Genomic DNA, 11,289 nt, shown 5'->3' with positions numbered 1-11,289 from the left:
AGGCTTGACACCTGGGAAGAGGCCATGTTCCAGTTCCAAAAGGCAGGCAGATTCTCTTACTTGGCGAAGGGTCAGCCTTTCTGTTCTGCTGGGGGTCCTCAACGGATTAGACAAGGCCCACCACACAGGGGAGTGCAATCCGCTTTACTCAGTCCAGCAATGCTAATCTCATCCAAAAACACCCTCACAGAACCACCCAGGGTAATGCTTGACCAAGTATCTGGGCACCCTGTGGCCCACTCAGGTTGACACATTTACCTGAACCCTCACATCCAGGTTTGAATTATGACGTGCCAGTCCTGGGCACACAGTGCTGCAGTTTACACAGCGCTTTTTTATCTTTACAACTTCCCTGTTGGGGAAAGGGTAGCTGGAGCAGGTGGAGATGGCACTATCCCCATTGTACAGATGAGGAGACCGAGGCACCACCCAGGGAGGAAGCCAGAGTCAGGGCTGGAGATCCAGCATCTTCTGAAGAACCTTGGGGACAGGTAAAAGCTTGCTTGGCCCAAACTTTCAGGTATGCACTCAAAAGCACGGGTGTGAATGACTTGGAAGCAGCTGGACATATGTGGTACTCTGACAGCCAGTGATTCTCCACCTGGCTGTATACTGGCCATCAGCTGGACAGTTCTAAAAAAACAATGCTGGTGCCTGGCTTCTTCCCAAGAGATGCCGATTCAGTCAGCCTGGTACCTCTGCACACCTGGACTATTCAAGTGACCCTCCAGTTCCCTGACCCCATGAAACTAGAGACCACACAAGGGGGACCGCCCTGGTGGTCAGAGGTTAAGACTCAGCGCTTCCACTACAGCGGGAAGGGGCTTGATCCCTGGGCAGGGGAACTAAGATCTCACTTACCATGTGGTGCAGCCAGAAAAAAGAAGAAAAACACAAACACACTAGCCTCTTCGTCACGAGAGCAGAGGTGATGTGGGAGGCGGTGTCATACACCTGAGATGGATGGAGGTCACATTTGTGTGGCAGTCAGGGACAGAGCTCAGGGAGAAACCTGTGTGATGGAGATCTATGGAGTGTATGAAGGAGGAGTTCCTCCTCCTTTTTGAGAGGAAAAGCTCTGACTTTAAAGCCATCGTTGTCCCTTTTATTCATTTATAATTTACTTTTAAATTGGAGGGACTCCCTGGTGGCTCAGACGGTAGTCTGCCTGCAATGCAGAGAGACCTCGGTTCAATCCCTGGGTCGGGAAGATCCCCTGGAGCAAGAAATGGCAACCCACTCCAGTATCCTTGCCTGGAAAACCCCATGGATGGAGGAGCCTGGTGGGCTGCAGTCCCTGGGGTCACAAAGAGTCGGACACAACTGACTTCACTTTCACTTTTTAATTGGAGGAAAACTGCTTCACAATGTTGTGTTGTTTTCTGCTGTACAACAATCCAAATCAGCTGGAATTATACGATTTTTTTAAAATATTTATTTGGCTGCACCAGGTCTTAGCTTCAGCACGTGGGATCTAGTTCCATGACTAGGGATCAAACCCAGGCCCCCTGCCTTGGGAGCACAGAATCTTAAGTACTGGACCGTCAGGGAAGTCCCATCTTTGGCCTTTTTAAAATTGAAGTCAGTCTTTCTAAACTGGCATCACCATTAGGATTCAAGATGAATCCATCCCACAGAGAATACGGCAGTACTACTTACCAAGCATCTACAATGTGTAAGGCCCTGAATTCTCCTGCCTCTCTCCTCCCTGCCACCCAGGGAGGCAGGATTATCCCCGCCCACCAGGAGCAGGAGGGTGAGGAACTGGCCAAGGTCACAGGATTAGGACCTGTACCTCAGGCGGCCATCCCCCAGACCCACGCTCCCAAGCAGTGCTGCTCAAGGGCTGATCCCATCTCCCTGGGGACACACGGCAGCGTCTGGAGATTTTTTTGGTTGTCACAACTCAGGAGACAGAGGGTGCTTACTGTCACCTTGTGGGCAGAAGCCAGAGATGCTGCTAAACACCCTACAATGTACAAGACAGGCCTTCACAAGTTACCCAGCCCAGAACATCAGTAGAAACCTAATGGGTCCCGGCCTGGGCTGCAACTGGAACCCAGCTCGGGGAGCTTTAACAATTCGGATGTTCAGAATCTCCCTGGTGGCTCAGAGGTAAAGAATCCGCCTGCCAATGCAGGGGACAAGGGTTGGATCCCTGATCCGGGAAGACCCCACGTGCCGCAGGGCAACTAAGCCCATTCACCGCAACTACTGACCCTGTGCTCTAGAAGCTGGGGAGCTGCAGCCGCGGAGCGCTTGTGCCGCAGCCACTGAAGGCCACGCACACAGCTAGAGCAGCCCTGCTCTCCGCAACTAGAGAAGAGCCCGAGCAGCAGTGAAGACCCAGCACGGCCAAAAGAGAAAATAAATAAAATCCTTTAAAAAAACAGAAAGTAGGATGTTCGTGTTGCACACTGACCAATTACATCCGGCTGAGAGGGGGGTCAGCTGTTCTTCAAAGCTTGCCAGGTGGTTCCAGTGAGCAGCCAAGACTACTCTAAGGTACTTAGCCTAGTGGCTTCTGCTCCACTCATGGGAGCCTAGGAAAGGAGTACCAAATCTGTCTGGGTTGTACAATAAACGGCAAATCTCCAAGGTCCTCACCACCTCCCAGAAGCAAAGGCCAGAACTCTGGTTCGGCAGGTCCTTCCATGGAGGCCAACTGACAGGTGACTCACCCATGGTGAGTACTGGAGGGCCAGTGAGTTGATAGTTATTTGCTAATCTTTCTCCTGCCTCTCTTGGGTGGGCCACAGCCAGGAATCTCCCCAGGTGGCTGCGAGAGCTTCCCAAAGGGACTGTGGACCAAAGAGCAAGGCTGCCACCTAGTGGAGGAACCAGAGAGAAGGGGTGCCTGCTGGATATCAAGTGATGTTTCACTGGATCCTGACAATAGCCCTAGGGGTTAGAAAGATGAAGCCGTGTGTTCACAGGGTTTGAGCCTGGATTTGCACCTGTCTGGCCCACAGGAGTACCCCGGGCTTCCCTCTGCCTTCTCACACCCGTCCAAGAGGAAGAGGACCCTGGATGGGGCTGCCCGATGCCCTTCTTTCTGATGTCCAAAACTCCCCCTCACTTCCAGGTGGGACCTGGGAAGAAACAGACCCTCTGTCCCAGCGCAGCGTAGAAATTAACAAGCTGCCATCTCCAACCGCAAGTCCAAAAAAAATGGGAAACTGAACTTCCTGTGGCCTCTACTGCAAAGCTCCTGGCTCCCCAGGACAGCGGTTTATAAGCAGAGGCCTGATGCCTACTCAAGAAGACAAGAGACTCCAGCACATTCGAGGGTGTGGGTGCGTGAGCCCCCAGCACACAGACACCGTGGACAGTCCCGGTCAGCCCCCGTCTTGGCTCTCCTTTTCCGATCCTGAGGACAGTCCTGGGCGCTGAGCCGCTCTGGCTGCTTCAGATGAGGCCGAGGGATCCTGGGGGTCGTGGAGAAGTTGCTCTCTCCTCCCTTCCACTGGGAACCCCTTCCTCTGGCTGCAAATGGAGTGAAGAAGGATTCCTGCACAGACAGACAGAAGGACAAGGGTGGACACCTGGAGGAGGGGCCATGGGCCAGGCACTTCTTCACTTCATCCTGAAGAAGCAACAGGGGGCTTCCCTGGTGGTCCACTGGTTAAGAACCTGCCTGCCAATGCTGGAGACAGAGGTTCCCTCCCTGGTTCGGGAAGATTCCCACATGCTCCGCAGGGCGATGAAGCCCAGGCACCACGGCCACTGAGCCTGCACACAAACAAGAGAAGCCACTGCAAGGAGAAGCCTACAACTAGAGCGACCTCTGCTCACCTTAACAAGAGAAAGCCCTTGGGCAGCAATGATGGCCCAGAGCAGTCAAAACTTATATTAATTTTTAAGATGTAGATATGTTCCTCATTTGGCACATATAAGCAATTTGGACACAGAAAGATTGAGAAAGGTATTTAGGATGAATTGAAGCAGCTGTATACGTGTGATCAGAGGCAGAGAAGGACAGGGAGTGGAAACTCACCTGCGGCCACGGAGACATTTAAGGACTCGAGTCCAGGAGGCAGCTGCCGGCCGGGCAGGATGGTAAGGAGAAGCTGGCAGGAGGCTTGCACTGCCCGGGACAGACCAGAGCCCTCGTTCCCTGCAGAGCACAGAGGGTTATGGAGGCCCCAGCTGGGCAGGCAGGCACTCAGGAAGCTTTCATCTCAGCAAAGAGCAGGGACATCCACCTACCCAGCACGAGGAGGGTAGGCCGGTCCCAGAGGAAATCCAAGCAGCGAGTGATGGGGATCTTGGAGGATGAGGCGATCTCAGGGCCCGGGCAGCCCACTGTGCCAGCCACGAGCCAGCCCTGCCGGGCTCTGGCCTGAAGAGGGGAGGAGAAATCAATCCTTCAGTGGAGCACCAGCTGGGAGGAGCCTGGCCTTGCCCATCTAGTCATCCCCTCGTTAAACCGCTGGATTCAGTCAGTAGTTATCAAGCACCTAGAGTAGACAGGCTCTGTGCTCAGCACTGGGGATAAGGCGATGAACAAAACAGGCCCAAACCCCAGCCTCATGGCAGGGAGGTCAGGGAAGCCTCACTGAAGTGTAGACCTGCGGGAGTTGAGGGAAGGGAGCGCCACGCAGACACCTGGGGGAGGAGATACTCTAGGCAGAGATCAGTAAGGGCAAAGGCCGAGAGGCAGGTGCTTACCGGGCAAGCGTGAGGAACAGCAGAACAGCCAAGTGGCCAGTGGAAAGGGAGCTGCTGAGACAGGAAAGGAAAACAGAGGCCACGGGAGGTTGGACCTCAAGGTGACTGGAAGGCCTTTGGCTTTCACTCTGAGAGAGGCAAAGCCTTTGAAGGGTTTTGAGCAGAGAAGCTGTGACATGGTCTGACTCACGTCTCTACAGAATCAATCACTCTATGCTGAGAGCAGAAGCAAGCAGACCAGTTAGGTTTCTGCAGTGACACAGGCAGAGATGATGGTGGCGTGGGCCACAGTGGTAACACTGGAGATGGTTAGAAATGGTCAGAATGTGGAAAGAAGGTCAAGGTAAAAATGAAAGGATGTGCCTTAACAATATCTGTTTATTTTACATCCTTGTCTAATCTCTGGGGCACCTCTGCCGTCAGCTGCATGTGCAGGACTGGACAACCACATCCTCGTAAGACAGGTGGGATGCGGGGTGAGAGAGCAGGAAGACCCAAGGAGGACGCCAAGGCCTGACAACTGAAGGCAGGAGGAGCTGCCATCAGCTGGGCTGGCTGAGTCTGCGAAAGGAACAGGAGCATCTGGAAACCCTGTCTGAAACGCCCATTAGAAAAAAGAGCTGTTGAGTTGGCAACCAGATATGTGAATCTGAGGTTCAGGAGCAAAACCCAGAAGGATATATATTTGGGAGGCATTTGTATCTAAACGGCAATTTAAAACCATCAGATTGCATGTGACAGACAAGAAATAAGTATGTACAGAAAAAGGACCCAAGGACTGAGGAGCCCTGGGGGATGGCCAGAGAAATTGCTAAATACATGGCAATACTGCCCCCTTGTGTCTAGCAAGGGAAGCACAGTTCAGTTCAGTCGCTCAGTCGTGTCCAACTCTTTGCGACCCCATGAATCGCAGCACGCCAGGCCTCCCTGTCCATCACCAACTCCCGGAGTTCACTCAGAGTCATGTCCATCGAGTCAGTGAAGCCATCCAGCCATCTCATCCTCTGTTGTCCTCTTCTCCTCCTGCCCCAATCCCTCCCAGCATCAGAGTCTTCTCCAATGAGTCAACTCTTCGCATGAGGTGGCCAAAGTACTGGAGTTTCAGCTTTAGCATCATTCCTTCCAAAGAAATCCCAGGGCTCATCTCCTTTGGAATGGACTGGTTGGAACTTCTTGCAGTCCAAGGGACTCTCAAGAGTCTTCTCCAACACCACAGTTCAAAAGCATCAATTCTTCAGCGCTCAGCTTTCTTCACAATCCAACTCTCACATCCATACATGACCACTGGAGAAACCATAGCCTTGACAAGATGGACCTTTGTTGGCAAAGTAATGTCTCTGCTTTTTAATATGCTATCTAGGTTGGTCATAACTTTACTTCCAAGGAGTAAGCGTCTTTTGATTTCATGGCTACAGTCACCATCTACAGTGATTTTGGAGCCCCAAAAAATAAAGTCTGACACTGTTTCCACTATTTCCCCATCTATTTCCCATGAAGTGATGGGACCAGATGCCATGATCTTTGTTTTCTGAACGTTGAGCTTTAAGCCAACTTTTTCACTCTCCTCTTTCACTTTCATCAAGAGGCTTTTTAGTTCCTCTTCATTTTCTGCCATAAGGGTGGTGTCATCTGCATATCTGAGGTTATTGATATTTCTCCCGGCAATCTTGATTCCAGCTTGTGCTTCTTCTAGCGCAGCGTTTCTCATGATGTACACTGCATGTAAGTTAAATAAGCAGGGTGACAATATACCGCCTTGACATACTCCTTTTCCTATTTGGAACCAGTCTGTTGTTCCATGTGAAGTTCTAACTGTTGCTTCCTGACCTGCATACAAATTTCTCAAGAGGCAGGTCAGGTGGTCTGGTATTTCCATCTCTTTCAGAATTTTCCACAGTTTATTGTGATCCACACAGTCAAAGGCTTTGGCATAGTCAATAAAGCAGAAATAGATGTTTTTCTGGAATTCTCTTGCTTTTTCGATGATCCAGCAGATGTTGACAATTTGGTCTCTGGTTCCTCTGCCTTTTCTAAAACCAGCTTGAACATCTGGAAGTTCACGGTTCACGTATTGCTGAAGCCTGGCTTGGAGAATTTTGAGCATTACTTTACTAGCGTGTGAGATGAGTGCAATTGTGCGGTAGTTTGAGCATTCTTTGGCATTGCCTTTCTTTGGGATTGGAATGAAAACTGACCTTTTCCAGTCCTGTGGCCACTGCTGAGTTTTCCAAATTTGCTGGCATATTGAGTGCAGCACTTTCACAGCATCATCTTTCAGGATTTGAAAGAGCTCAACTGGAATTCCATCACCTCCACTAGCTTTGTTCATAGTGATGCTTTCTAAGGCCCACTTGACTTCATATTCCAGGATGTCTGGCTCTAGGTGAGTGATCACACCATCGTGATTATCCGGGTCGTGAAGATTTTTTTGTACAGTTCTTCTGTGTATTCTTGCCACCTCTTCTTAATATCTTCTGCTTCTGTTAGGTCCATACCATTTCTGTCCTTTATCAAGCCCATCTTTGCATGAAATGTTCCCTTGGTATCTCTAATTTTCTTGAAGAGATCTCTAGTCTTTCCCATTCTGTTGTTTTCCTCTATTTCTTTGCATTGATCGCTGAGGAAGGCTTTCTTATCTCTTCTTGCTATTCTTTGGAACTCTGCATTCAGATGATTTTATCTTTCCTTTTCACCTTTGCTTTTCGTTTCTCTTCTTTTGACAGCTATTTGTAAGGCCTCCTGAGACAGCCATTTTGCTTTTTTGCATTTCTTTTCCATGGGAATGGTCTTGATCCCCGTCTCCTGTACAATGTCACGAACCTCCGTCCATAGTTCATCAGGCACTCAATCAGATCTAGTCCCTTAAATCTATTTCTCACTTCCATTGTATAATCATAAGGGGTGTGATTTAGGTCATACCTGAACGGTCTAGTGGTTTTCCCTACTTTCTTCAATTTAAGTCTAAATTTGGCAATAAGGAGTTCATGATCTGAGCCACAGTCAGCTCCCAGTCTTGTTTTTGTTGACTATATAGAGCTTCTCCATCTTTGGCTGCAAATAATATAATCAGTCTGATTTCGGTGTTGACCATCTGGTGATGTCCATGTGTAGAGTCTTATCTTGTGTTGTTGGAAGAGGGTGTTTGCTATGACACCCTGGTGTTGGCTGAAGACAAATGCTGATGGACCAGGGGTTTTGCTAAGGTTTGACAGAGGATGAGATGGCTGGATGGCATCACCCACTTGATGGACATGAGTTTGGGTGAACTCCGGGAGTTGGTGATGGACAGGGAGGACTGGTGTGCTGCGATTCATGGGTTGGCAAAGAGTCGGACACGACTGAGCGACTGAACTGAACTGTCCCTTCCTTCCTAGACATCAAAGGGGGGGGGGTTTTGGTGGTGGTGATGCCGCTGCTGGTGGTAGTGGTTTGGGGGGTTTTGTTTCTTCGTTTGTGGGAGGGACCAGGGGAAAGGGATAGACTAGTCCTTGTTCAAAGAACCTTTCAAAGTGCTTCCCTACAGGAGGAATCAGGAACCACTGGTTTCTCACGAGTGAACATTTACTGACTAGATGGGCTTCCCTGATAGCTCAGATGGTAAAGAGCCTGCCTGCAATGCAGGAGACCTGGGTTCGGTCCCCTGGGTTGAGAAGATCCCCTGGAGAAGGGAATGGCTACCCACACCACTCTTCTTGCCTGAAGAATTCCATGGACAGAGGAGCCTGGCAGGCTACAGTCCATGGGGCTCCAAAGAGTTGAACACGACTGAGCAACTAACACTTTACTTACTAGGCAGTGAACTGAAAGTCGCTCAGTCATGTCGACTCTTTGCGTCTCCGTGGACTATACAGTCCATGGAATTCTCCAGGCCAGAATACTGGAGTGGGTAGCCTATCCCTTCTCCACTGGATCTTCCCGACCCAGGAATCGAACCGGGGCCTCCTGTATTGCAGGCCTATTCTTTACCAACTGAGCCATCAGGATGCCCCTAGGCAGTGAAGCACTGAGTAAACCAGCAGGAGGGGCAAAAAGTATGCCCCTGAAAGGAGTGCAGTGGAAGTCCCTAATGGCAGATTCTGCTCCATGCATGCTTTTTAAAACTCCAGATCCTTCTCTCCTCAAAGCGATTTAGACGGCTGGATGAATTACAAGCTGGAATCAAGACTGCCAGGAGAAATATCAACCTCAGATATGCAGACGATACCACTCTAATGGCAGAAACTAAGAGGAACTAAAGAGCTTCTTGAGGAGGGTGAAAGAGTGAAAAGGCTGGCTTAAAACTCAACATTCAAAAAACAAAGATCATGGCATCTGGTCTTATTACTTCATGACAAATAGAAGGGGAAAAAGTGGAAACAGTGACAGGTTTTATTTTGGAGGCTCCAAAATCACTGCAAATGGTGACTTTAACTATGAAACTAAAGGATGCTTGCTCCTTGGAAGAAAAGCTATGACCAACCTAGACAGCGTTATTAAAAAGCAGAGACATCACTTTGCCGACAAAGGTCCATACAGCCAAAGCTACAGTTTTTCCAGTAGTCATGTATGGATGCGAGAGTTGGACCATAAAGAAGGCTGAGCTCCGAAGAATTAATGCCTTCAAATTGCGGAGCTGGAGAAAACTCTTGAGAGTCCCTTGGACTGCAAGGAGAGCAAACTAGTCCATCCCAAAGGAAATCAATCCTAAATATTCACTGGAAGGACTAATGCTGAAGCTCCAATGGCCACAATACTTTGGACAGGGAAGCCTGGCGTGCTGCAGGTCCGTGAGGTCGCAAAGAGTGGACACGACTTTGTGACTAAACAAACAAGGAAGCTATACCAACACGGCACCCCCCCCCCCCACACCGCCGACCCTTTCCTCCCTCAGCTGCTGGCCAGGAGGCCCTTGGAGAGACTGAGCTTGGCTCATTTCTTCTCCTTTACTGACACACCCCCGCTTCCCCCGCGCCATTACCTGTAAAAAACCGGCCAGGTCATCAGTGGAGAACACGTCCATCACCTCCATAGCCCCGGCGCTGGCCTTGCTGACTACTGGAGTGAGCGGGCAGCTGCAAGGTTTCCCCATGCCACCATATGAAGCCGGGTAACCTCAGGCCCGGTGCGGTGCCCTCCCCCCATACCCCAAGGGTTAGGGGGTAAGAATTCTGGCGTCGGGGAGGCCTGGTTGAGGGACCACCCAAGGGTCAAGGTGCTTAGGAACTCGGCTGCGCCTCCAGATGGGGACGCACGGGGAATAAAGGGCGTCCGTGCCTGTTTCTCCGGCTGGTGATGACCTTATCCACTCCGAGGAAGTGAGCGGAGCGCAGCACAGCCCCAAGATTCCGGGGATCCTGCAGCCCCTCGAGGACGAGCCACAGCTGCTGGGGGTCGTCTCCTGGCCGGGCCGCCTCGGCCTCGGCCCAGGGCCGGGGTCGCAGGGGGCTCACTTCCATGCAGACGCCCTGGTGAACCTGGTGACGGCACAGGGCGTCCAGCTCCCGCCGCCGGGGCCGCAGCACCGGGATGGCCCGCGCCTCGGCCGCGCGCAGCAGCTCGGCCCGCTGCCCCTGCAGCCCCGACCTGCAGGCCTGGAGCAGGAGCCGGGCGACGCGGCGGCGGGCGGCCTGCAGCGCCAAGAGGCACGGGGACAGGCCAAACAGGAGCTCTGGGCCCTCTGCCGGCCGCGGCACCGACGCCAGGTCATCCAGGGGCAGGCGGCCGAGCTCCTCCCCGCCGGGTCGCCCCCCACGCCGCGTCGCTTGGGAGAAAGGACGCGTGAGGGGGAGGCCGCAGCAGGGCCAGGTCCCGGCCCCGACGGCCGGGAGCAGCGGCATGGTCGATGCCCAGACTGCATCCGCAGGGGCGGTCACTCCCGCTGGCGCCGTCCCCCACGTGAGCAGCTCCGCTTCCGCGTCTGGACGCCCCGCCCCCGCCCGGGAGCCGCAAGGCGCATGCGCGGAGGCCAGGCCGTTCCCACAGCGCCCCCTGAGGGGCCGGCGGAGCGACCAACATCCACCGCCGAAGCGAAGGGGTGCTCGCCGCGAAGCTGACCCGACCGCGGGCTGGGCGGCGTCGTGCATCCTCCCTCCAAGGCCCCGGGAGGCTGGAAGACCTTTCACCCCGGCGCCAGCAAAGGACACGTTAAAGCGATGTGTTGGATTTCCTGTCCAACCTGTCTGGGCGTAGTGACGCCCTCCGCCACCGGGGGCTGGCGGTTTTCCTCCGGAGCTGCTTCTGCATCCAGCCCCTCCGCGACACCTCCACTGCCTGTCACGCCTTAGCACCGGTCTGGCCTACTGACAAGCCAGCTGATGCCCTTGGCCGCACAGGTTAAGGGTCAGACTCCTTGCTCAGGACCCAGACCCCGCCCCCCACCGAGATCCAGGCAGGAGCTACCTTTTCAGCCTCACTCCTGCACTAAGTTCTGTGCTATTCCTGCACTAAGTTCTGTGCTATTCCAGCCCTGCGTGCTCTTTGGGGCTTCCCTGCCTGGCGCGCCCTGCGGTCCTCTTTTTCTGGCCGGAAATTCCTACCCATTTTCCAGACCCAACCGAAAGGTAATTCACACTCCAGGAAGGATGCCCCCAATCCACCCACCTTCCCGCTCTCCTGTAAGAAACTGAGACAACCATTCCT

At 52.6% G+C, this 11,289-nt stretch overlaps 1 protein-coding gene across 1 annotated transcript; it reads right to left on the bottom strand.

The window, feature by feature from the left end:
• Window positions 1–1,328: 1,328 nt before the first annotated feature.
• On the bottom strand, window positions 1,329–10,591 carry MRM1 (mitochondrial rRNA methyltransferase 1). The gene is made up of 5 exons (XM_069542656.1): window positions 9,925–10,591; window positions 9,629–9,722; window positions 4,210–4,342; window positions 3,998–4,117; window positions 1,329–3,511 (listed from the first exon to the last, which is right to left on the bottom strand). Exons 1-5 carry the CDS (start codon window positions 10,485–10,487, stop codon window positions 3,339–3,341), a joined length of 1,083 nt encoding a protein of 360 aa, XP_069398757.1. The 5' UTR covers window positions 10,488–10,591; the 3' UTR covers window positions 1,329–3,338.
• Between the last annotated feature and the right edge of the window lie 698 nt (window positions 10,592–11,289).

This window comes from Ovis canadensis, chromosome 11, assembly GCF_042477335.2.
Source record: "Ovis canadensis isolate MfBH-ARS-UI-01 breed Bighorn chromosome 11, ARS-UI_OviCan_v2, whole genome shotgun sequence".
NCBI classification, from domain to species: domain Eukaryota; kingdom Metazoa; phylum Chordata; class Mammalia; order Artiodactyla; family Bovidae; genus Ovis; species Ovis canadensis.
Note: the sequence above shows the minus strand (reverse complement) of the source record. Positions and strands in the feature narration are given on the sequence as shown.

Excerpts from the sequence above, each read along its gene's own strand:
- MRM1 (XM_069542656.1), bottom strand. The coding sequence starts at position 10,487 with ATGCCGCTGCTCCCGGCCGTCGGGGCCGGGACCTGGCCCTGCTGCGGC. Across the intron at positions 9,723-9,924 it reads ATCACCAGCCGGAGAAACAG|CTGCCCGCTCACTCCAGTAG; the intron begins GCACGGACGCCC and ends GAAACCTTGCAG. Across the intron at positions 4,118-4,209 it reads GCCTACCCTCCTCGTGCTGG|GGAACGAGGGCTCTGGTCTG; the intron begins GTAGGTGGATGT and ends TGTGCTCTGCAG.